We start from the raw sequence: 26,594 nt of genomic DNA, 5'->3' as shown, positions 1-26,594 counted from the left end.
ATGTGATTTGGCTGCTCTATACAAAATTAAGAAGACGACCTTTGCGATTCATGAGTGATTTATTATTATTTTTTTTTATACAGCGTCAAAGAAAATATTGTACATGCACGCTAAATGCAAGTTTGCAGGCCAACTTTAAAGCCCACATATCCAATCTGTGTCACTCTGTATAAAACGCGTCATCTCTTTGGTTATTCTCAATCCCCACTCCCACCGTGGTATCCAGTGGCGTCCGGAAGTGAACATGTGGTGCTGTTTAGCTTGGTAATGCCTTGTGTTTTAATGGCCGTCTTGTGGGAGACGCCACATGGAAGGCGATCAGGATGCTGAGTGCGGGCCAACAGAACATGCTGAACGTCGGAGTGCTGGAGAACTCTTGTAATCACAAAAAGTCTAAAGGGAAAACCTCAATCCAAGACCCACAAGGCGTAACAGTGATGCCAATTCATCCTGAATAAGCCAAATATGTTTTTGCTGTCGCGTTCATTTATTTTCACAACGTAATCCTTGTTAATTTGGTGACTATGTTTTGGCATGGGGGAACGATTTTACCTCCCCTGCAGCTAATAGGATGTTTAGAGTTACACTCACTTGAGAATTCTCCCAATGTGCTTGTTTGGAGTTACTTTGGATCATTCTGTTGTCTTAGATTTTATATGAATATTTGAAAAAAAAAAAAAAAAAGATCAGGATAGTGAATTTATTAAAACATGTTTTGTTATCTCAAATGTGCACGGCCAATAAAAAAATAAAATAAAATAATTGTTAAACGTGACTGCCTCGGGGGGCCATTTTTGACCATAAATTAGCTCTGCTGAGCTCTGTGAGACTCCTTGATTAAGACTTACTAATAACTGGTATTTAAAACAGGATTTAAAATGCCTTATCTTTTTGCACCCAAAAATGTTAACACACAGTTTTCTTGCGGTAACGTTAAATTGAAATTATCCCATGCTGTTTATCTGATTAACAGAAGCAGAACAGCAGTTGGCCTTTTGAGTCGATACAACATTGTGCACAACACAAATCGTCCTTTTCCACACAATTTCTGTCTGGATTATTTTAGGGATTATTTTACCAAATATAAATCTGTACAAGAGGGATGGTTTTGTTGTCGCAGTATTATATTGTAGCCACTGGGCAACTTGTCCAACACGTTCAGATATTGGCAATGACGTTGGTCGGATGTTACGGGTCGTCACTATGGGACGGGTTAAGCACGCTGGCACAGTAATACTTGGGTGGGTATGCGCGTTTTGGCCAATACACAAACAATTTGGGGAAGTTTCAACTTTATTTCTGATTATTTTCAGGAACAGACGTCCAGTTGAGGAGCACGATGGCATCTAGCAGAACATTTGCGGGTGCACACTGTAAATCAATTTGCAGTTAATATTCACGTGTCCTCCCTTTTGGACTGTATTACTGATTAAGGCTTTGAAAATATATGCAGCAAGTGAAACGTTTTAAATTTGCATTTTAGTGGCAGAGTGGATCCCAAAATGGATGTATGGGCACAATCTAAAGACAATTAAGAATTTACACATTTTCCATGCTAAAATGCTAAAATTGTCTCCTGTAGCAAACCAGATATATTTGGGTGAAAGTAAGCACAGATATTCCTCTTCACCATTGCTCACTGCGTACCATAGTTGTCGATTTTCCAATTAGCCAATCATCGTCGTCTTTTGTCATCCCACTCTCACACACATCGTTGGTGTGGGTCTTCTGTTTTCTTCTTATGGAGTTAACGTCGGTTGGTAAACCAGCATTTGTACATTATCACCAACAAGTGTGAACTTGGTCAGCATCAATGAACTTTTTTTTTATCTAAATAAATCTGCATATTAACTAACTGCACATGCGTGAATAGATGGACAATTTTCTCACACTGTCTCCAAATTTATGGGCACAGCGTGGCCATTTGGACACTGTTATTAACTGTTTCCTGTAGTTTATGATGGTAAGTGTTCACCACTTCAGAAGATGTTTTGCAAAGCGCACAGTGTAATACCTTTGGTTAGACATAACCATTGCAGTGATGAACGAGGTACTTTAGGGGCTTACAATAATGTCAAGCAATCAGGTTCGGAAGCCAAATAGGGCCTGCTGGTAATGTAGTAGTCGGCACACAATTACACACAAAGTGTAATAGCGCATGTGCATGCCTTTTAGCACGACTGATTTGTGTAAATGCTCCCCTCTCTCACGTCACGTGTTGACAGCGAGGCGTTGGAGCGACGCAGGTGCCTTCAGCGCTGCTTCATCTGGCTGCCCAGGAGATGCTTCCTCTTTGATTGTTTCTTCAAACACGAGACGCATGGCGCTCAGGGAACATGTTGTTTGTTCTTCATTTCTTGGGAGACTCCTCCTGGGAGACCCTTCCTCTTCTTGCTGAGCAGTTGTTAGGATTGTCAACAAAATCTGCCGCCGTTCCCACAAGTAGATGCAGAGGAGCACTCTTTTGGGATTACATTGTGTCGCTGTAAAATGCAAACGTCACTTTTTTTATTCATCCAAGATATCGTTGGCAGTGTTGGGCAAGTTGCTTCCAAAATGAATTGAATGTAATTATTCAAATTGGGTTACTTTTACTGGATGTGTAATTCACCATACTTTTTACCAAAAGTTAACTTTACGAGAGCAGTGGCGTACAGTATAGCACACAAATAATGCCTAAATAGAAGATTACGAATGGCGATTGTGTAGTCCGTGCTTTGTTGGTTGTGTCGACTAAAACTATTTGGTAAAAAAATAGAAATTCATGTATGCTGAGCATTAGACGTTCCGTCTAAAAAATATTTTTTATCATTTCATTTCAGCCTTTAATTCAAGGTGATTGACTTTATGCATGCCACTCTTTTCACATCAGGTTGAGTTGAGAAAGGTCAACTTTCCTTTGAAGTTGTTGTCTTAGTAAATCAAACGTCAATGGCTTCTGATAAATTACTGTCTTAGAATTAAATGAGTTCAGTTCTGCCATGCTTCTTCTATCTTCTAGATGATAGATTTTAACCAATATTATCTAGTTCAAGGGTGGGCAAACTTTTTGATCCGTGGGCCACAATGGGTTCTAGGGCCGAACCAGGAGCAGATGGATGGAGTGTTTTGGTAACCTCACCTCATTGGAGAAAAAATATGCAAAAAAGTATTAAAGTATATCGGAAAAACATCCTTTAAGTTTAAATGAAAAGGAAGAAAAGATATACAACAGAATATATGTCTTTGAGAGGGCACACATCAGAATTACAGAAAAAATAAAACATTAACATGCTTCATTTGTTTAATTCTTTTTCAAGTTCGGAGGGCTGAATTAAAACGTTTAATGGGCCGCATTTGGCCCCCGGGCCGTAGTTTGCCCATGTCTGATCTAGTCTATTCAACAATTCCCCAACAGGCACCAAGTAAACTCCAAGCACTATGACCACCACCAAGAATGAACCATAAATTGTGTTTTATCACTTAGTGACATCACAACCAAATTAGTGGTGCCTCTATCATGATTGTCATGCGTATTGTCCATCAATGTGTCAAGACGTTACTAAAAAAGCAGCCTGACAGGACAGTCAAACTGTTGTTATCCTTGTTCTGCATTTCTGCCAACACATGCGATCATTTGCTTGGCCCTGGCGAGTTTGCACACTCCAAAGAGAAAACAAGAGAAGCCTCTCTGAAAATGAACTCCACGATGGCACACTGAGACAATTGAGCATATGAAAGGTCCTCTGGCTAGCCCCCTCATTGTTCTATACTTCACCCAATGTCAAGTAGCTCCAGCTTTTGTGTTGTATTTGTGTGCTCACAAACTCTGCGAGGGGGAAATGCAATTTACCTTGAGTTGAGGCCTGTTAGAATATTTTATAAAAGATACTAATGCAATATATTTCTTCTCCCCGTCCCGATAGTGAGGAAGGATACAAAAGACGAGGTTGACGACAGAATGACACAGTTTAAGAAGAAAGCAAAGGAGCTTCGCATTTTGGACGCTAAGACAGCGCAGAATCTATGTAAGTATATGCCCATGTTTTCAATCATAACCTTTATTGCTGATTTTTTTTTTTTTGCATCCATGAACAATTCAGATCAAATGTTGTCAAACAGGGCTCACTGTTGATGGTGTTTTTACTCTGCCCTTTAGGATCTTGTTTTTGGCCGTTGTTAACCGTCACCACAAGCATCTATAGATTGTGCACACTATCCGTCTTTTAGCATGTGGAAAATAGATTCTCCACGCAAGTGTGCCCTCGGGCTACATGTTAGCAATTTGAATTTCCTGGGGCCTAAATTGTTCAGTTAATGGTGTATTTCCCTCATGTCCCGTAGGCTCTCTTTTGTTTTACTGTGGAAGGAAGCATTGTAAGGTGTACTACAAAAAAAAGAAAACATGCCACCTTATGTCCACATTATTTTTGCAGTACATTTTGTCTTCCCTTCCAACGGATGAAGCCGTTTGGCAAATTATCAAGGTCTGATGAAGACACGCAAACCTGACATATGCTCCCAACATATGGGCGACACAGGTGTCACGCGTTCGCGGCTGTGACAATGCTCAGTTTTGCCAATGCCATCGCTCGGTGAAATGTGAAGCAACAAGAGGTTTGGATCCCTCCACGGACGTTTGGCTTTGCGACTTGCGGTGTGAAATTAAAGCTTGTTTGCCGTACAGTCTTCTAATGGAGCCGCTTGAATCGGCTATATAAATATTTAGGGTCTCCGTGTTGGAGTCGAGGTGAAAGTCACCACAATAGCCAGCAGGTCATCATTAATGAGAGACTATCAAAAAACATCCATGCATTACTTTTTTTTTTCAAGCCTGAGAAACAAAATGCATTTTCCTAAACCGGGGGATATCATTGGAGAGCCCCCTAAAAACATATATATTGAAAAAATTAAGTGAATATGTGAATCTGCGGGTACCAAACCACGAGTAAGCAGCGGTCCACTCTACAAAGGACTTCAAAAATGGCACGTTGTTGTCAACCTGTGTTATGCACAAGCTGACAAATAAATAACTTGTCATTTTTAAAGATCAGGTGTTTATTTAGGCAAGTTAACAATGCCCCTAGTGATTATCTGAAGAAACGATGGTATTCCCTTCGGCATTTGAAGTGTTATCGCTCACAAACAAGCCTCATTTCAGTTCTATGTTTTGTTTGTAATACACAATAACTTCACTTTTTCAACTATCAACTGTAATAGTCAGTGTTTTGCTCTGACATTTCCACATGCTGTTCTGTGGCAGGACTTTGTTCTCAGGAGTGACACGTTAGCTCTTTTCTCATTTTGTTTTTGGAACGTGCTAAAATGTCTCTTTGAAACCAATGGGCCAACAGAGCAAAAAGGAAATTGTCTCCTTCTCCTTTTCTTTCTCTCCGTCTCCACAGCAATTTTCTTGGGCTCATTCCGCCTGCCTTATGAAGAGATCCGAGAAATCGTGCTTCAGGTGGACGAGGAGCGACTAAGCGAGTCACTCATACAGGTAAGGCGGATATTCGTCAGTGTGTCCACGCCTTTTCTCCCCCACATACACTTTTACTAAGAGTTACTATAAGTTTTAGAATCAGGGCTTCCATCACATTAAATATCAAGGTAAGACCAAATGTTGAAAAAAAACAATCAGCATCAAATAAAATAACTGTGACGACAATGATGTTTACTTTTTTTGTTGTTGCTTGCGTACAACTAGTGCGCTATTCCACAGTGAAATTGGACAACTAAATATGTCCTTTTGCTAGCATTTCTCTGAGCTTGCTGCTTTTCCAATTTGTGACGTCACATTTGTGCCACATGCACGGATCCACGGATTAATTTGGCAGATTTGCGATGAAGTGCTGCCTCCATGATAATTCTTTTCCTGCCTTTATGTGCACTCACTATTTTCTCCACCCTCTGAGCTTCTCCTCCCGCCGACAATGCCCTTGCTATGGTCATCTCAAAGTTATGGAATGGTGTTGACCTTGCAAAAGAGTGTGTCACGTGAGCAGTGGAACATTTGTATGAGAAAATATCACCCTGCAAATAGGCCAAGTTCAGCGAGTGTTTAAAAAAAAAAAAATCTAAAGTTTATCATTAATTTTTGGACTATTTTGATAAAAACAAGTCACAGCCATGTTATTAAGACACCTGGGAATTATGAAAACACGTCTCCTTTAACTATTTCTACTTAATGTGAAACCCCAGAGAGTGGAAACAAATGGTGGCTGGTCGCCACGAGCTTGGTGACCCCCATTTAAAATGTGCTATGATCTGCGTTTGGCACAAGCCGGTCTCCTCATTGTCCGCTGGACCGTGGAGACCCCACATTCATTGCCTCATAATGGGTGATGAAGGACAGAGCTTGGCAAAGTCTCCGCAACCCCACCCTCTTTTCCTGCAGCCTTTTGTCTTAAAGTATGATTGATGAGCTCACTAAAGGCTACTTCTTTTTGCTCCCTTTTTGTGTTTTTGGCATCTCCGAACTCGACTGAAGTGTGCATGTGGGGTAAAGATGCATCATTGTGCGCGTCAGACTGTCAATAGGTTTAATCTGAGCCTATCCGCAGAGCACCCCTATTGGGTCTTTGTTGACTTCTGATAACCTTTAATTTTTTTTTTTTTTTTTTTATAATGCCTTTATTAGTCCCACAATGGGGAAATTCGAGATTCGCACCCAGGCCTCCTGGGGAGACTGGGTCCTGAACGCGGCGCCTTAGACCACTCGGCCATCCTAATTTGCTGCTAATCGAGCAGAAAATAAAGATTGAACAGTATGAGACTGCTTTGCAAAGGTGAAAGACAATTTATCTGTAACCATGTACCATGGAAAGATGCCAGATACTCCTACCATGCCTCTTCAAATGTTTCCATCTTTATTGCTTGTTGTGTTCTCCTGAACACTCATTTAGGCCACAATGAGGACACCTAATCAAAACATTCGCAAATAATTTTAGATACACTGGTTGCAACAAATCTCTTTCTTTACAAAGGCTGCAAAATGTCCTGCCTGCTATCAAACTGTAATGACAGAATTGGTGGGATTACATGGAATCACAAATGCAGACACACAGGCACGCACACTCACGTAGTATATATATAGATAAAACGCCGAATTAGAATTTTTCGGATTCCTGTCATAACAAGTCCAAGCACATTGTCATTTTTTGAGAGTTACCTTACAGCAAACTTAGCATGTGTAGCTGTATTTTAATATTTGGCCGTAATATTCTATTAACATCCATTCCACAAGAAAAAGAAATCAACCAAAATAAAAAAATATAAAGTAACCCAAAACATGTTTTCTATGAGTCAAATTTATTCATTAAAAAGTAATTGCGACAACACGGTCCACTCACATGATCCACTGGAGTTAATAATAAGCTCGGGTAAATAATCGACAATTTATCATTTGGGAAAACCTAACAAAATCAATCTTTACCCGTGTCTGTTAAATTCAAAACTCTTGCTTGTTATATTGCGGCGAGGGTAACCGCCATCAGCTCTCTGACAAGCCAGCCTGCGAAACTGATTAATGGAAGGGATAGCTCCAATGGAAGGAATCAAGGAAGCAAAGGAGTGTTCATAATGCATCTAAAACTCTGGAACTCAATCTTATTATCCTTCTTCTCTGGCGACATGTCTAATGTAATGATTTGTCAGCAGAATGTGGCAGTGCATTGGCCTTGAAGTACCCCGACAATGTGTCACCCTGGCAGAATGGATAGATAGGAGTTGATTGGCTCTCCTTATTCTGCATTAGGGCCCATCAATGCCTCCAAGATGATGTACCCATGCCTGAATGCTGCCAGACAGACTCTCGGGTGCTCGCCATTCATCCAAACTCCATTTGAATCCCTGCAATTCCACACATGCTCCCCCGCCACACACCCCCGGACCTCCTTTGCCATCCTTCCCCGTCCAGCTTGCCTGCAAACATATTTACACTGCATGAAAATGGAAAGAATGTGTCAATTATGCCCTCTGCCCCGGGTGCTCACAGCCAAATTGTGTCATTTATCATCCAAGCGATAAATATGCGTAAGGTTGGTGCGTATGCTGTGTAGGCAAACTGGCAGACATTTGTCTGCAGTCCTGCGCACCCCTCATATCTCATTTGTCGACAAGATTCACCGTGTCGGTGGACAGGGGGTCACCCCTGTGTATCAGATCATCTCTATCAAATGAACAGCTTACATACATAACATCATACCTGGCAACGTGATGGTAAAGTGGGAAATGTGGTATCAGTCCGACGGTCTGTCATTATTCATTGGCGGAATAACGATCGTGAGGCGTTGGTGTTTGTGTTTCAGGGAATCGCTTGCATTGTATGGCCTCCCTCTCCCATTGTTTTTATTCATGGCATGGCCATGCACATGACCTTGCTGTCATTTCATTATTTTCTGCACTGCGTCTCTGTTTCCCTCAAAAGTACCTCCTGCTCCTTGTGCTTATATGCCCGAGGAGAAAGAAAACATAACTGACGATAATGACCAATTCTTGCCAAAAGAACACAATAATAGTCACATGTATTATTATTGCAGGTTTAAAACTGCTGGTAAGATTCACCTGTAGCTAGGGCTGGGCGATATGACCTAAAATCAATATTGCGATAAATTGGGCACTTTTACCTCGATAACGATAAATGTGCGATAAATTCCCCCTGAGGACCAAAATCAAAATAAATGCAGGAAATGCATATTAACTGCTTTTTATTGACCAACTGGTACACATTCCTTTCAATGAAAAATAAAAGTCCAAAAATCATTTGAATAAACATTCAAAATAGCTTGCTTTGCATGACTTTTTCAGCAAATATATTGTGCCGAGATGCTGTAATGCCATTTGCAAAGGCCTAGATTTGTGAAAAGGTATCTTGTAAACAATATAAATAATGCCATGTGCAGAGGAGCTAGTCGCCTGTAAACAAAATGCTAAATAAAATGTCAATGGAATGCCAATGCCAAATAAGCAAGTGTGCTTCATCAGGAAAATGTGCCGTCTCGAGTACTCTGGTGCGCGGTTGCCACTTGTCGTCTATGTAATGCACATTCAGGCTCAAACAGGGATCCATGTTGCGACTCGACCACAAGTCGGATGTGGATGCAAAATGCTTGACATGTCTCCGCTCCCGTCCCGATGTAGTCCATATCGGGAAGTGCTGTTTGCGGCAAATATTTTCGTACCTTTTGTCGGCTACGTTTATGAGGCGTTTAAATCCTGTGCGCTCCACTGTAACTAGAGGAGCTCTATCTTTAGCTATGTGCTAGGCTATCGTGTCCACCTCTGAGACGTTCTCTGGTATGGTGTCGCCTCCGTTAGTGGGCTGTTGTCACTTGTCCAACCTTGCTTCTCACTTTGAACTTTTAGCACAAGCTCCAGGTCAACAGCATGGTTGTGTTGTGAGTGGTGAAAAAGAAAAGGTTGGACGCTCTGTTTCAGGTGCTTACGACGCACTTTGTAGTTCATGTTCTTTTGCTCAAACATCGTCTTTATGGAACCCAAAACATTTCCAAACGACAGATGTCCAATTTCTTTTCGGGACAAGCGCGACAGGAACAATTTCAACTAACGTTACTTCGTCTGCAGCCGTGTCAGCCGCTTCAGAATTTGAATCGCCAGCTACGAACGCGTCTTCTGTTTACATTCTTCTACAGCGCATGAGTCATGTGACTAGAAGCGCTGTAGCCGTCTTAAAGAGGCATGAACATAGCCGCAGACAGAAAAGACTTTTTCTTTTTTTTTTAGACACCGAATTTACCAACATGGGCAAAATGATGTCGGTCACTGTAATACATTTCGGTAACGGTAAATTTTCGGTTTATCGCCCAGCCCTACCTGTAGCCACACTTCACTATTAACCACCCATTTTCTGGCGAGTCGCTGACGAAAACCACACCCTCTCACTCACGTGCACGAGCCCAATTCTCCAACATTCATTCATACGTGATTATGAAAGTGCAGCGCTAGAGAACCAAAGTTACCATTAGCATCGTCAACATGACGTTAGCCAGAGACGTTACATTGGTAGTGAGACTAATCTGTTGAGTCTTACTGCAATCATAGTGTCATCTATTTGAAATATGCCTGTCAATAACAAATGTTTTCAGAATCGATTCTTCCACTGATTACTCATGGAATCGCCTTTTATCACCAAAGCAGTGCTGGCAGAAACAAGATGAAGTCGCCAAAAAAAAAAAAAGGAAAAAAAAAAAGCCGCTAGCCTTTTGATTCATACCAGCGGTAGCAAGACCGCCAAATGGAACAACAAGGGCAGCGATGCAAAGTGATGCTTCACTAAACGTCTTTCGATTATTGTCCAATAATATGCGGACAATATCTGTGTGCTTGAGAGAAACATTGGAGACATTTTAGAAGAATTGCATATGCTGAGTGATATTTTCTTTATTTGGTTTTATGCCCTATCCTATAAAATGTGTCTTCACATAAAAAAGAATAAAAGGCATTGGTTTGGGGATCACTGCCTTAATATATATATTTAAAAAAAAAAATAATAAATCACTGTTCTTCCTTGGGTACGGTGGTTTCTTAAAACATTTAATTAAGAGGTAGATAAGTTGGGGTGAGAGAAAGATCTTTTTTTTTTGCACAGATCATTTTACTAATATTCTTCTGTTACATTTGAACTGACAGTTTTAACAAATAAGACAAAAAGATGGAATTTGAGCATGGGACCTTTTGACTGTGAGGCAGGTGCTGCCCTACTCACTAGAGTGTAATGATAAATTGTCTGAAGCTGAAATTGACACTGTCCACTCAGACAAACGATAACTGGCACTTAATTTTTGGTTGGCACCATTTTATGGTCAAGTCTCAGAATTAAATAATTCTGATAATAATGCACTTAGTTTGAATCAGTGAAAATCAACTCCATGAATCAAGGCTTAATCCTCACCTGTTTGTGATTTCATAGTCAAATCCGTCAAATGAGCTTTCTGCATGCATCTTAGAAATCAAGCAACAGCTCCCGTGACATTGCATCCCTGTGATCAGAGCGTCCCTCTTGCCCAAACGTGGTTCGTTTCAGATATTTCCCCGTCACATCAATGCTCATCTCTTGATTGACCTCAGCGAGCGAGAGCCAGCGTATAATCAAACAGCTGTAGCATGAATCACAGCAGCTCAATTTTCAAAGTTATGTCAAATGAATGCAAACACGTGATGCACAAGCAGAAAAGACTTTGACGACTGCCACGCAAAGATAGTTTACCCTCATCCTGACCCAGACTGAACCATCTGATGGAGCCGACATGGGGGACTCGTCACTAAATGTTTAAGCGCGCCCCGCTTTTGGCATGTGTGTGTGTTTGGCGAGCTAATCCTTGTCAGTGAATGATGTTGCCCTGGGGCTTGTTTTGTAGGATATCAGAGTGGCCTCTTAATGTTTAATGTTTGCCAATGCATTTTATATGACCCCCCTTGTCTCCCTTTTAAACGGAAAGGCTAATGACTTGCACGACGCAGCTATAAAAGACCAAGATTTCAAAAGTTTTGTGCAAAATGAAGAGGAGAGAAGCGTCTCACACTTACTTCAATCAGTACCTTCAATCCATAAAACTTTTGATGACCGGAGTTAGGAGGAAAATAATTATTGTTCAGCATTTGTGTCTTTATATGGTGGATATCAAAAGTCTACACACCCCTTGTTCAAATGCCAGATTTTTATGATGTAAAACAATAACATTTTGCTTCAATATGTCTTGAAACCCAGTTTATTTTTTCAAATATGTATAGTAGAAACAATTTATGTATTTTAAACACGATAAATTTTGCCGGCCCGTCATTCGGCAGCGGGCGGGCAACCTCTCTGTCATCGTCAGTCTGTCATTATTTCAGGCTGAAACAATACTGAAATCGTTCATTGTTCACTAAATTGTCACCGCTATTTTAGGTCCATCATCCAGTCCGTCACTGTTATTTTAACCACCCTTCCATCATCACGGAAGTAGCGTCCACCACCACTATTTTCGGATTGGACAGACCCTCATTGACGACTACGGCACACGCATTTTCAGCATTCACAGCACCTACTCTGATAAACAACCACAACTCATGTAGAATGAAAAATAAAACATAGATATCCCATACTTATTTACAATCAATAATTACAATCATCTCTTTAACTCCAACATCCAATCATTAAATAAAATATAAAACATTGTGTGGGTTTCGTAAGCCAGTGGTAGATAAATCAAAGATAATCCAGTCCAACACGAGACATTAAACTGTCAACCTTCCACCGATCTTTCGCCCTATACGACTCTCCATCCGGCATAACAGACCCAAACCAGAACTGACTGTTTTTGAAATAGTCTCTAAATAAATCATATCACTGACATGTAACAGAAAAGACAAAAAAAATCAAACAAGCAAAGAAACAAAAAGGTTTGTATGCAAATAGACACACGCACACACACACACAGACAAATTGCAAATTTTGGTTGTCGTGGCAACCAATCAAAGGTAAGGTATTTAGTGATAATTTCAGTGACAGACAAAACACGTGTTGATGCTTAGGGTCAGTTTATTTTAAGTTTCCCGCCATTCGTCCGCAAAAGGGACATCCCGTCAGTCGTGACTTAATGCCCTCCCCAGATTTTAAGGGTCTCAATAACAACTCCCCTAAGAGTCACTCTTAGCTGGGAAGTTTAAAAAAAAAAAAAAAAAGCTCCAATGGTTACCAGGTAAACATGACAGATGGGCTGAACAACAGCCAGCGAACGTGGGTTGAGCATGACATCAATTTTGATAATCATTTTGAGGATTTCTCTTGAAAACGGAGGCGTTAGGCCCGTTCATTGGCGCTTAATGACCTTTTATCCGTACCCTTTTGTTTTACGTTTGGCTGCAAATCCCATCCCAACATGTCTGACGATTGGTTTGGGGCTAATAATTTGATGAGCACACCGGGAAATGTGTGTCACTTTAAATGAGACTTGCCTCCAGTCTCCAAGGAAACCATCACAGTAAAATCCATCGGCAACAGCTGGCTCACAATGCTGCCTGCAAAATATTTAGTAGACATTGACATTAATTACATACAAGACATGAAAACAACCCACTCAGGCCAGATGGAGAGGAGAATAAAAGTTCTGAGAACATTTGCGGTTGCTAGCACCAATAAGTGCTTTCAGCTGACAGCATCCCGCGTCAACGTGACATTTTGACCGCTCTCATATGAAGTTGATCTCAGTCTAACGCCTTAAAATCATCCTTCCCAGTTTAATTGTACTAATCCTTGCTTGTCTGAGTTAATCCACTCTTGGGTTTGTAAGATTATAAATGTGTCACAAAATACAATGAAAAAAAATAATAATCAGGGAGGATGACTCGGTGTACAGTTGTAACACGCCGGTTGCGTGGCAGTAGAGTCAACGAAGGCTTGTGAGATTACGGCCTCACCTTCCCTTGCTTCACCTTCACCATGGCAACAACCTTTCCTGTCAAATCTCACGGGAGCCTGTTGCAACAGTCTCACTTGTTGTTATTGTTTATCTCTCTTGTCAATCATCCAGACGTGGCTCATCCATATGCATGACCGCCCCCACCTCCCTGTGGCCCCTCCCGCCCTCCCATCATTACACCTCGATGCCCATTGGCTTGCCGGTTCTGGCAAGGGCAGTGCCAGACTTTGTTCTCATTTGTAACAACAGGTGATTGCAGCAGCTTGGCGTGTCGCTGAGCATCATTTGCATGATGTACAAGTGCACATGTGGGCCACGGCGATAAGTATGGCTGTGCATTGGGCCTACTAGATTAGCGCTGAAGGAGGAGACATAGAGTTCGCCTTGGGTATAATTGGGGTTTATTTTGGCGCGGCGTGCACAACTCTCGCACTGCAAATGCTAATTTGACGACGGCGTGTTAAATACATTATGCTTATTTGGAAGGGAGAAAGATACATGAAGAGACGAGGGGAACCATTTTTTAAAAAAAATAAAAATGACGTCATAGCCAGTGTCCATTAGCGAACGGTGGGCATGGCCCAAAGTTCCGAATGTCCTCTTGAGTGATCCTTGTCGTTGATTGATAACTCACACTAACACACATGATTTTCTGGCAGATGCCACATGCGTTTGCTCTCAAACCAATGCATTTCTAAAATCACTTTGTATGCTTGTGTTTTGTGATTTAGTCATTCAGACATTAGCAATATCACACCTATATTTAGTTGAGCGCAGAGTTCCTCTAAGGCTTTATTAAGGTTATAAATTCCTCACTTAATGCCGTATCGTATGGCATATGTCTTATTGCAAATTGATCATGAAAATGTGACGCCATGTGCTGCCCACAATATATCACACAGACAGAAAAGCTTTGCAATTTATCATCACTAGATCTGTCTAGGACTCATCTTTCATACTGGAGCTCATTGGGGCAAAATCTCAAGTTGGAGTTCATCAAAATATGAGCCCTGGAGTTTTTCCAAATGACTGCCTTCAAAACGGCCAACTTGCTCTTCAATTTCACCCGTGGGTCCTTTGGAATTTGCCATGCGTCCAGTTATAACAGATATATCCATGTAGGCTCATGTTTATTTTCAACACCGGTGTTGGGGTCCAATTTTAGACTATTAGGGGGTAATGTTGGGAAGCCCCGAAATTTATAAAGATCAGCAGAATACATTTGAGTTTTGGGCCTCCTTAAGGTGATTCATTTGTCAGAAAAAAATAGTCAACTGGTCGAAATTTTAATTATAAGCACTCTAAGTAGTGTAATCCTGCAAATCGTGATGGCAACATAACCTGCTTGGCTGATATAAATCCCGAACGTTTGTCAGACAGCGTTGCCATAGTGCTGCAACTGAACTGAATGTACTGTTGCACGGGAAAACATATTAGCAATCAGTCGACACTTGCCCTTTCACATTTAGTTTTTTTTTTTCTTACCCCTTTCATTCCCTTCCAATTCCATCTACATTCGTCCAAAGCGGATTCTATTTTATTTTTATTCCCCTTCTCAACTGCACCTTGCTTAAAGAGTTCATGTGTGCACATGGAATGGAGATTGTGCATGTTTGGTTTCAAGAGACGTGTGATGTCACACACTGTCTGAAAAGGTTTTCCATGCCTAACCTTCAAATTAATTCCTCTTCCACCCCTCCATCAGTGTTTCTCTGGAACCACTTTTCTCATTTCATTTAATGTGATTTCAGAATGTGTCACACTTTGTGTCACTCTTTAGCTTAAAGTGTTTTAATTTGTTTTGAGTGCTTTGCCAGGCTATATGTTCCCACTAAAACAGGGACTGCATATGAACTCTGTTTACTGTACACAACAAATGCATGCATTTGTCTGACTAAAATATCAGTGAGGTTTCAAATATAACCACTAATAAAGCTTAAGAGGCCATTTGTGTGCTTTATTTCAAGAGCATTTCAAATATTGGAAACGCTTAAGTTGAAGAATCTGTTTAAAACAACTGTCGTCACCATTTATGAACTGACAGTGGGTAGGTTTTATACTGTATTTTATTAACCAAATCTAAACTGGAGTGAACCACTGTTAATTTCATAACATTAGAAAAGTAAATCACTTTTTTTTTTAATTAATATAAACTAAGATGTACAGCATGTAAAAACGGCATGCAAGTTGACAAAGTAGACAAATGAAACCGTTGACATGAATTTGTGGTGACATTCATCACTTTGCGTTGGCAGAGAACATTATGGGAGCGTGTGTCTTTGTCTCGCCAAATGCTGATGGAAATAAATTAAAAGGAGCGGATCACATCTGTCAAGCACATGGCACACACGAAGCCCCCTGCATTCTCCGTGGTCGGCACCGCATAGATGTTAATGGAGAGGAACGTCATCCACTTTCGACGTCACGTCATGCTCACTCTAGTTTATTCAAGACGATTTAATGAAGAATGTATTGCTGTGAGAAACGACCTATCGATTCAGTGGGCCTCCGAAAGGATCTCGAGGAACTTTGGCCTTTCTCATCATTTTGATATTACAGTAATACCCCGGTTATCGCGGTTAATGGGGACCGAGACCACCCGCACATTATTATAAGTATTTGATTTTCATTATTTTATTTAAAATTTACATGATAAAATATTTGACTCTCCTTAAAATAAGAGATCAATGTCAAGATGATTAAAATTGTATGGTTCTGTTTGACCCTGATTTGACTTTATTCATTTTTGTACATTGGATTGTCACGTTTAGCCTGTCACGTTCGAAAAGGCACTCGGTTTCAAATAGACATATGTTTCTGAACTATTCTTATTCTTTACTATTCTTCACGTCTGAAGTGAGTTGTGACTTGGTGAAAATAGGAAAATGCACAAGTGATGAAGAACAATTGAGAACTACTGATCTATAAATTGCAATTGTCATTTTTTTTCTTTGTTAATCAGTCGTGTATTCACACGTTCTTTTTCCTAATTGCTTTCCTAATTCACAGGAAAGATCACGTTTCCTTGAACGTTTTCAATTCAATCAACAGCCCAACACTCACATTCTATAAATGTACCATGACACACGTTGACATTCAGTTGCACCTTTTACTTATCACTCACTGTCACACATTTACCCGGCCGCTTGTTCTTATTTATTTTGTTTTTTTTAAGGAGACGGTTTTGATTGAGTTGTTTACTGTTTGCTTCTTTGATTGCTTGACTTACTGTATGTGCTGATATGTGGCGCCAAGGCCTTCGGTCTGTGTTTGTTGCTGCTTGTGAGCTTGCAGTCGTCTTTCCTGCTGCTGTGTGTGCTTACGTGTATGTGTTTGTGTGTCTGGCGGCCTGTGGTGAGCAGTCTGGCCCGGCACCGTCGCCTGGTCCCCCCACTTTGCGGTACATATGGCGCCGACTTTGTGTCAACGGAGCTCTACGGGGTTCCTTATAATTAACAAGATAACAGACGAACGGAATGAGGAGCTCACGCAGCATTTGATTATTCGCTACTTCGTCTTCTTGCGTTTGTTCTTCACACATACTCAACTGAAGCAGTCTGGCAGGCTTTCTTAATTATTGATACTCTGCATTTCACTTCATCATCGCTAGGCAGGTTTTTTTTTTTTGGGGGGGTGGAAGTGCATGTGCATGCGTGCGCTCACTGAACTCTATTACAGTAGATAGACCTGTTCAATTGAAAAGGATCTAAAATAACATGTACTGTATATTAAAAAAATATATATTTGTATATTTTGGTAATGTATGTGCTACATTTAAATAAAACACAAAGTGCAGTAGAATTTACATCAATTAATACTGAGCATGTTTTTCGTCCGTTATTAAATTATTATTGTATTACGTTAACATAATAATTACTATCTCATTCTCAATGAAAACTGTGTATTATCACCACTTAAATATTGTGCCTTCATTAAAAAAAAACTGACCGTTTTTATACATAAAAAAATTCCAACAAATATTCACCCAAAAAATATGAATCTAGTTCAATTAAAAAACAATTATATTTTGATATTACTTAATGTTTTCTAAAATGTAATGAACTATCACATTAATCTAAATGTAGTATATTCAATTATGTCGCGGTTCTATGAACCGTGTGGGAAGGAAGGAGGACCCAAAAGCGACAGGTGAGTGGGAAACAGGGTTTATTGAAGGCTGGAGTGGGGAGGCGAGCTGGAGAGAGTCCACCACAAGGCAGGCGTCGTCAAGGACAGCGTCGAATGAAGCCGACGGGCAAGTGCCGGGTGGCGCGGACGAGGGTGCGGTCGAGCGGGGCGCGTCGGGAGGCGAAGTCGGGCTGGCGTGGTAGCGCGAAGCACGGCGGAGCGGAGAGCGCTGGCGGGATGCTTGCCGGGCAGGATCTCGGAGGCGCTGGCGTGCGGAGCGGGACCAGACGGGTTCAGGTCGGCACGTGAGGTGACAAGATAATCCGGCGTCGGACTCCTGGCGTGGCTGGTTCTTAAGCCGGCGCTGATTGCCGGCAACGAGCTGCAGGTGCGCCGGAGCCGACGCCCACTTTCTCCGGAGGAGGGCCTGGCTGGGTGGATCGCGAATCTGTAAACAAGCAGAACTGCCACGCCCTCCTCCCCGACCCGAACCGTCACAGTACCCCCCCCCTAACGGACGCCTCCTGGCGTCCTACCCGGCTTGTCCGGGTGAAGTGCGTAGAACTCCCTGATGGGGGCGTCGGTCAAAAACAGTTTTCGGGAAATCCAGGAGCGCTCCTCCGGACCGTAGCCCTCCCAGTCCACCAGGTACTGGTAGCCCCGGCCCCGGCGCCGCACGTCCAGGACTTTTGCCACCGTGTAAGCCGGGTGGTCGTCTATTATCATGGGGGGTGGGGGGGGGTACAGCTGGAGGGCTCAGAGGGCTGGAGGATACCGGTTTGAGGAGGGAGACATGGAATGTAGGGTGAATTTTCAGGGAGTCGGGAAGCTTGAGTCGAACAGAGCACGGGTTAATGATTCTTTCGACGGGAAAGGGACCGATAAAGCGAGGGGCCAGCTTACGAGACTCGACTTGGAGGGGAAGGTCGCGTGAGGAGAGCCACACCATCTGGCCAGGCACGTAGTCCGGGGCTGGGGACCGACGGCGATCAGCCAGTCGTTTGGTCCTCTGGGCTGTTCGGATGAGGGCGGCCCTCGCTTCGGCCCACACCCCCCGGATCCGGCGGAGGTGCTCCTCCACGGAAGGAATGGCCACGGTATGCTCCTGGTCTTTGAAGAGAGGTGGTTGGTAACCAAAACAAACCATGAAGGGAGACATACCTGTGGCCGTGGTGGAGAGGGAGTTATGGGCGTACTCGACCCAGGGTAGTGCGTCACTCCAGGAGTCCGGGTTGCGGGCCACCACGCATCGGAGGGCGGCTTCCAGGTCCTGGTTGGCCCGCTCCGTCTGGCCGTTGGATTGGGGGTGGTAGCCCGAGGAGAGACTGGCGGTGGCCCCGACTGCCTTGCAGAATTCCTGCCAAACTTGTGAAGCGAACTGGGGGCCCCGGTCGGACACGATGTCCTCCGGGATGCCGTGGGGTCGGAAAACGTGTTGGGTGATGAGTTTGGCGGTCTCAAGCGCGGTGGGCAGCTTGGGCAGGGGGACGTAGTGGACGCACTTGGAAAACCTGTCGACCAGGGTGAGGATGACTGTGTGTCCGTTGGACGGAGGGAGGCCGGTGACAAAGTCTAGGGCGATGTGCGACCAGGGACGACTTGGGATAGGCAGGGGCTGGAGGAGGCCGGCGGGGACCGCGTGGGAGGCCTTTCCGCGGGCGCAGACGGAGCAGGCTCGCACGAATTCCCGGGTATCCTTTGCCATCCGGGGCCACCAGAAACGCTGCTGGAGGAAGCGGAGAGTGCGTGCCACCCCCGGGTGGCAGGTGAGTGTGGATGAGTGCCCCCATTGCAGTACCTGTGACCGCACGGTGTCGGGAACGAACAAGCGGTCGGAAGGAACTGGGCGCGGGTCCGGTTGCTGCTCCTGAGCGTTGCGGACGACCTGCTCGATGTCCCAGGTGGCCGCCCCCAGTAGACAGGCCGAGGGAAGAATGGGCTCCGGAGCTTCAGGGCTGGCAGGGGGCGAGAGGGCGTGAGAGGGCGTCCGCCTTCCCATTGTTCGAGCCGGGGCGGAAGGAGAGGGAAAAATTAAAACGGCTCAAGAACAAGTTCCAGCGTGCCTGGCGGGGGTTGAGTCTCTTGGCGGACTGCAGGTATGCCAGGTTTTTGTGGTCGGTCCAGACCAAGAAAGGGGTCGAGGTGCCCTCGAGCCAGTGCCGCCACTCCTGGAGAGCCCATACCACCGCGAGGAGTTCTCGATTGCCCACGTCGTAGTTTCGCTCGGCGGGGGATAGGCGCCTGGAAAAGAAGGCACACGGATGGACTACTTGGGTACCGGGATCCCGCTGGGAGAGGACGGCCCCCGCCCCGGTGTCGGAGGCGTCCACCTCCACGATGAACTGGAGAGCGGGGTCTGGGTGCCGGAGTACGGGGGCGCTGGTGAAGGCCTTCTTCAGGTGGGTGAAGGCCTGGGCGGCCGCCGGGGTCCACTGGAATGTGGTGGCTGTGGACGTAAGCGCGGTGAGTGGACTGGCGACCTTACTGTAGTCCCGGATGAAACGGCGGTAGAAATTTGCGAATCCGAGAAAACGTTGAAGCTCCTTCCGGGTGGTGGGCTGGGGCCACTCCGCCACGGCCTGGATCTTGGCCGGGTCGGGGCGAAGTTGCCCCCGGGCGATGATATAGCCAAGGAAGGGCACCGAAGGGACGTGGAACTCGCATTTCTCGGGCTTCACGTAGAGGCGGTTCTCCAGGAGGCGCTGGAGGACCAGTCGGACATGCCGGCGGTGATCTGCGAGAGAGCGGGAGAATATGAGGATGTCGTCGAGATATATGAACACGAACCGGTTGAGCATGTCGCGGAAAACGTCTGTCATGAGGGTCTGGAAGACGGCGGGGGCGTTGGTAAGTCCGAAAGGCATCACCAGATACTCGAAGTGCCCCAATGGTGTGTTGAATGCCGTCTTCCACTCGTCCCCCTCCCTGATGCGGACCAGGTGGTACGCATTTCGTAAGTCCAACTTTGAGAAAATCTGGGCCTCACATAGAGGTTCGAACGACGGGTCGATGAGGGGGAGCGAAGACTTGTTTTTGACAGTTATTTGGTTTAGTGGTTTGAAGTCGATGCAGGGGCGGAGCGAGGCGTCCTTCTTTTTCACGAAAAAGAAGCCCGCGCCCAGAGGAGAAGACGAGGGGCGGATGAGACCGGTCGCAAGCGACTCACGGATGTACGTCTCCATGGACTCCTTCTCTGGCCTGGAGATGTTGTATAGACGGGTGTTGGGCAGGGGGGCCCCCGGGAGGAGGTCGATGGCGCAGTCGTACGGACGATGGGGGGGAGGGTACGGGCAAGGTCCTTGTTGAAGACCTGCGCCAGGTCGTGGTAGTCCGGGGGAACGGAGGAGACGTCAGGGGGAGGGGGGGGGGGAAGCGTAGAGGAAGGGGCCGGATCCGCTGAACGCAGGCAGTGGGAGTGGCAGAACTCACTCCATCCGGTCAGCACGCACCTCCTCCAATCGATGGTGGGGTTGTGGGTCTGGAGCCAGGGGAAACCTAAGACCAGGGGGACCTGGGGAGAGTGGATCAGAAAAAATCTGATGGACTCCCGGTGATTACCCGAGACGATGAGGGTCAGGGGAGCGGTCTGTTGGGAGACCCGGGCGATGAGACTCCCGTCCAGCGCGACCACCCTTCGGGGGGACAGAATGGGTTCCATGGTGATGCCGAGCTGGCGGGCAAGGGTCAGGTCCAAGAAGCTGCCGTCGGCCCCCGAGTCGACCAGCGCGGTGACCGAGCGGGGGGTGTGTTGACCCAGCAGCCGGGCGGAGATGGACATCCGGGAAGAAGAGCCAGAAGCGGATACCAGCAGGCTCGGCGTTGGGCTCTCCCTCAGCGACGAGCCTGCTCTTTTGGGTTACTGGGACAATGGATCAAGAAGTGGCCGGGGAGGCCGCAATACAGGCAGAGCTGATGGGACCGACGGCGCTGGCGCTCCAGAGGGTCCAGAGTAGTTCTTCCTACCTGCATAGGCTCCTCCGCGCCGGTGGATAGCTGAACTGGCGATGGCGAGCGAACCTCGGGTCGGGGAATGGCTGCCCGGGCGGCGACTCTGGCGGGGCGTCGGAAACGATCAGCCTGCCGGTCCCGCAACCGATGGTCCACCTTGATGGCCAGGGCGATTAGTTCTTCGAGAGTCGTGGTTTCGTCACGGATCGCCAGCTCGTCCTTGAGGGCGTCGGTCAACCCGTTGAGAAACGCCTCGCGGAGAGCCGGCTCGTTCCAACGGCTCTCGTGGGCCAGGATGCGGAATTCCACCGAGAAGTCGGCCGCGGAGCGGGAACCCTGTCGGAGGGAGAGGAGCCGGCGGGACGCCTCGCGCCCCTGCACCGGGTGGTCGAAGACACGGCGTAACTCCTGGCTGAAATCCGCGTAAGTAGACATCACAGGTGACGCCGCCTCCCACAATGCGGTTGCCCACTTGGCGGCGCGGCCGCGAAGCAGGTTGATGGTATAGGCGATCCTGGCCCGCTCGGTAGCGTAACTGTGGGGCTGGAGGTCGAAAACCAGGGAGGTGCTGAGTAAGAATTGGCTACACGAGCCCAAGTCCCCGGAGTAGGGTTCGGGAGTAGGAACGTGGGGCTCTCGACCGCCCGCATAATGCAATGCGGCGGCCGGGGGGGCCAGGGTCGCGTCCCTGGGGAGGTTGGGGGGGGGAGCGAGTGAACCCACCTGGTTAGAGAGGTGCGAGAGCTGGTGTTGGATGGCCTGGAGGGAGCCCGGAACTTCCTGCAGCATTCGATCATGGCGCTCGAGCACGCTGCCCTGGTGGGCAAGCGCTTCGCCCAGGGGGTCCGTGGTCGCGGGGTCCATTAACTGGGCCGGATTATTCTGTCGCGGTTCTATGAACCGTGTGGGAAGGAAGGAGGACCCAAAAGCGACAGGTGAGTGGGAAACAGGGTTTATTGAAGGCTGGAGTGGGGAGGCGAGCTGGAGAGAGTCCACCACAAGGCAGGCGTCGTCAAGGACAGCGTCGAATGAAGCCGACGGGCTAGTGCCGGGTGGCGCGGACGAGGGTGCGGTCGAGCGGGGCGCGTCGGGAGGCGAAGTCGGGCTGGCGTGGTAGCGCGAAGCACGGCGGAGCGGAGAGCGCTGGCGGGATGCTTGCCGGGCAGGATCTCGGAGGCGCTGGCGTGCGGAGCGGGACCAGACGGGTTCAGGTCGGCACGTGAGGTGACAAGATAATCCGGCGTCGGACTCCTGGCGTGGCTGGTTCTTAAGCCGGCGCTGATTGCCGGCAACGAGCTGCAGGTGCGCCGGAGCCGACGCCCACTTTCTCCGGAGGAGGGCCTGGCTGGGTGGATCGCGAATCTGTAAACAAGCAGAACTGCCACGCCCTCCTCCCCGACCCGAACCGTCACAAATTAAATGGAATTCACTACCTACAATGAAAGAAATAAAAATGAGCATCTAATATGATTTATGATTTAAATACATTGTAAAATGTCCCCAGTTTTTTTTTTCTAAAGAAACGGACCACCCCCCCACCCCCAAAAAAAAAATGCTGACTGAAAATAATTGTTCTATTACAACTTTGTGTTGTCTTGCTATATAGACAATAGTAGACCAAGTATGTATTGAAATTCAATAAAAGATTACTGTTGATTGAATATTTTGGATGCTAATGTTTGGACAAGATGAAAGATGCTGTTCGAAAATCACACGGTATTGTCTCCTAAAATGGAGGAAAAGAGCCACAAAGCACCGTGGTACCTTGTGCACTTGTTGTTTTCTATACTTGCATACTTATTGGCTTCATTACAAATATACATTTGCCATTCATATGAGATTTTCTATCTCTGTCAATAATAAACCCACTGCGTTTTTCGGGAATTCATCAGGTACTGCGTATGAATTTAATTTTCTGTATAAGTAATTATCATACATTAGCTCAATGTATTATCCGCTGAATAAATTATTTTCAAGCCTGTAGGGGACAAGACTAAATGTGCAGCCTGTTATCATTTAATTACTTTGTAATTCTCAATCAATCGCAAATCAATTTCACACAAATACTTTTTTTTTCTCTGAATGGGAATTGGATCTGCTTCTAGTGATATTATCACACGTCTCATTATGAAGGCTCTAATTGGAGCGTCAGCAGACGCATTTGCAATGAGGACTCCCTCTCTGTCAGACGTACAAAATCCTGTTTCATTGCCTTCTTTTTAAACTGCTCAGTCCCCCAAGGGAAGGACAGAGATGTCATCATTAGGGGCCAAAGACACCAGTGCGCTTGTACCTGAATGGGCCACAAAAAAGACTTAGGAGAAAGTCTTTCTTTCTCACGCTGAGAAAGAGAGGAAATGAAGACCCTTGCTGTCATTAAAAACATATATATGATAGATCATTTTCAAGTTTGTAATATTATGGATGAGATCCACTATCAACTTAAACATTTTTAGGACCACATTGAGACAACGTCAATCCAGTTCTGTTTTCAATAGACGACAATGGTGGATTTCTTTCAATTTACCGTACAATGAACTGCATGTAATAAAGTCATGTGACATTTACTTACCATGTGATCAAAACATGAAACTTAAATGAGAAGTCAACCCAAAAATGTTCTTTACAAGAATGTGTTCTTTGCAGTTTCTGCTTCATATTGTTTTTTTGGAATATGAGTTAAGCAGCAAAAGGCACCTTTTTTTTAGCCATCTCATGGGGGTGGCCATTTTGTCACGTCTGTCGATGGAAAATGACATTACAGTTGCTCAGGGATCAGATAACAACCAATCACGGCTCAGCTTCAGAGAACAGGTGAGCCGTGATTGGTCATATGATGTCATTTTCAGTCCGTGGAAATGACAAAATGGTCACCCCCTGAGTCGTCTAAAAATAGTTTAACTGCATAACTCATATTTCCCAAAATCACTATTAATTAGAATGAACATGTTTTGATTTGTGAACCTGCAGTGAACACATTCTTGGAAAGAAAATGTTGGGGTTGGCTTCCCCTTAAAGTTCACTTGGTGAAAGTGTGTTTGTCTTTTTTTTTTTTTTTTTGCGCAGAACCTCATAAAAAACCTGCCGGAGCAGAACGAGCTTTCGTCGCTAGCGGAACTGAAGAGTGAATATGAAGAGCTGGTGGAGTCGGAGCAGTTTGGGATTGTGGTGAGTCAAATTCTTAAATGGCCAATAGAGACAAAACAAAGCCCACAATCAAACCCATTTGGAGGAATGCGTGTCCTCTCAAAGATGCTAAAAATTGGTATACGTGTATGAGCTTAAGTGTATGTTTGGTCAACTTTATTGCCCAAGTTCCCAAGATGATAGTCACGTTAAGCGCTTTCATAAAGACGTTGAACCCAGGAGTGCATGCAAGGTGCTCTCCCATCTTCTTAATTTCCTCCTCCTAACTCAATGAAAGTTGTTGGCCTTTGTCTTTTAGCGAAGTGTAATGAAGCGGTGGGGGTGGCAGCCTTCCCAAATGATCTCGCCCGTCTAGTGCTCATATACCCCGGCGCTGATGAAGAAGCTTCGTACTTCACAGCTATTTAGTTCTCAGGGGAAATAAGAGACGTTAAAGCTTATTGTATAGGAATCAGTTAAACTGATGGAGTCGTGCGTGTGTATGTGTGTTTGACAAACATCTCATCCTGACTCGGCCACGGCTCTAATGAAACTGCTTTTCCTAGATGAGGGAAAGTTGTCTTAAACTTCTGCATTTAGACCCTGTAAAGTGATTTCAGAAATTAGTTTCGAAATACTTTCGACATTTTTGAGTATTACTTGTGAAAAGACTGGGAACTTTGTCGTACTCATTTGTGGTGATATACAGTTAGCGTTAAGCATTGTTTTTTCCCCATTCCAAAATGGTCTGAGGTAGGAATCACCTCTCCCACTTAACAGTATACGAACTTGAGGGCCTTTTGTTGCATATCAGCAGTAATCCAGCTCAATTGTGACTTGTAGTTAGCAAGCTAGCTATGCCTACAACCGGAAAATGGAACTTCCCTTGGGAGAATGTGCTGCTTTAGAGCAGATTAGAAGATTCTGCTTCACAGTACATTTCGTAGAGTATGTCTTATTCTCAAAAGTCTCTACTTGGTCCCAATAAACAGAGTAAAATGTGAGAGTTAAATATTCAGCATACAATTCTGTGAGTAGATTTAACCCTCAAATCGATAAGTTGTCAACAAAATTGAAGTCAGAGCCAAGTATGCATGCTAAATAAATCCATGTTAAAACTATGCCTTTTCCTTATTTATTTTTTTTTTACATTCCTTTGATTTAAAAAAATCTATTTCACTCTATGGTTGTTTCGACATTTCAGAAAGTCACTTTTTATTTCTTTCCTTTTCTGTCATCTTTTGTTAGTGAATCCATTTAAAGATTTCCGATGTAGACTTTGTCTATGAATGCTTTAAAATGGAAGTTGACACAAACCAATTATTTGCATTAATTTGTTCTACGTGCCTTCACTAGTCTAAACGCGTCAATCTGATTTGTATTGCATTTCTGGAGTATGCGTTAAGCAACAAAATCCGCCCCTTTTTAATCCATCTCGGGAGGTGGCCGTTTACTCACTTTCTGTCACCTGAAAATGAAAATGACATCACTGTTGCTCAGAGCTCAGTTAATGAACAATCACGGCTCACCTGTTTTCTGAAGCTAAGCCATTATTGGTCGTTATCTTAGCCCGAAGCAACATTGATATCATTTTCAGTCGACAGCAAGTGGCAAAAGGGCCGTCCCTCGAGCTGTACAATATCGGCTGGATTTATTTCTGAACTCATATTCCTCTTTTCATATTCCATTCATATTTTGAAGACTGAGGCTGCATAGAACATATTCTTGTTCTGATTTTCTTTTTTTTTTGGCATTTTAGTGTTGTGCTTTTGGTTGCGTGCAGCACAATGAATTGCCTTGCATGTTAAATACAGTATAAATAAATTTACCTTGCTTTGCCTTTGAGCGCCTCATTGTCAGCTGTGAATGTGCGCATGCCACAATGAGAAAGGTATTAGAGCTGTGAGAACCAGACTGCATGAGTGTGCGCACAGCACCGAAAGGAAGGCGGAAGACCAAAGACGGAGCCTTTTTTTAAATTTTTATATATTT

The 26,594-nt window shown here is 44.8% G+C and overlaps 1 protein-coding gene across 6 annotated transcripts in view; it reads left to right on the top strand.

Moving 5' to 3' along the window:
• The window catches only part of diaph2 (diaphanous-related formin 2), a 348,568-nt gene that overhangs the window by 185,139 nt on the left and 136,835 nt on the right, over positions 1-26,594 (top strand). For all 6 annotated transcript variants that reach the window (XM_088292735.1, XM_088292734.1, XM_088292736.1 and 3 more), the window contains 3 exons: positions 3,906-4,007; positions 5,385-5,479; positions 24,543-24,644. In XM_088292735.1, the coding sequence (XP_088148861.1) occupies positions 3,906-4,007; positions 5,385-5,479; positions 24,543-24,644 (299 nt within the window). The remainder of the gene's footprint in view (positions 1-3,905; positions 4,008-5,384; positions 5,480-24,542; positions 24,645-26,594) is intronic.

This window comes from Idiotropiscis lumnitzeri, chromosome 4 (genome assembly GCF_059441095.1).
Source record: "Idiotropiscis lumnitzeri isolate Australia: NSW breed Sydney's pygmy pipehorse chromosome 4, RoL_Ilum_1.0, whole genome shotgun sequence".
NCBI lineage: Eukaryota > Metazoa > Chordata > Actinopteri > Syngnathiformes > Syngnathidae > Idiotropiscis > Idiotropiscis lumnitzeri.
This window is presented reverse-complemented; position numbering and strand designations above follow the sequence as displayed.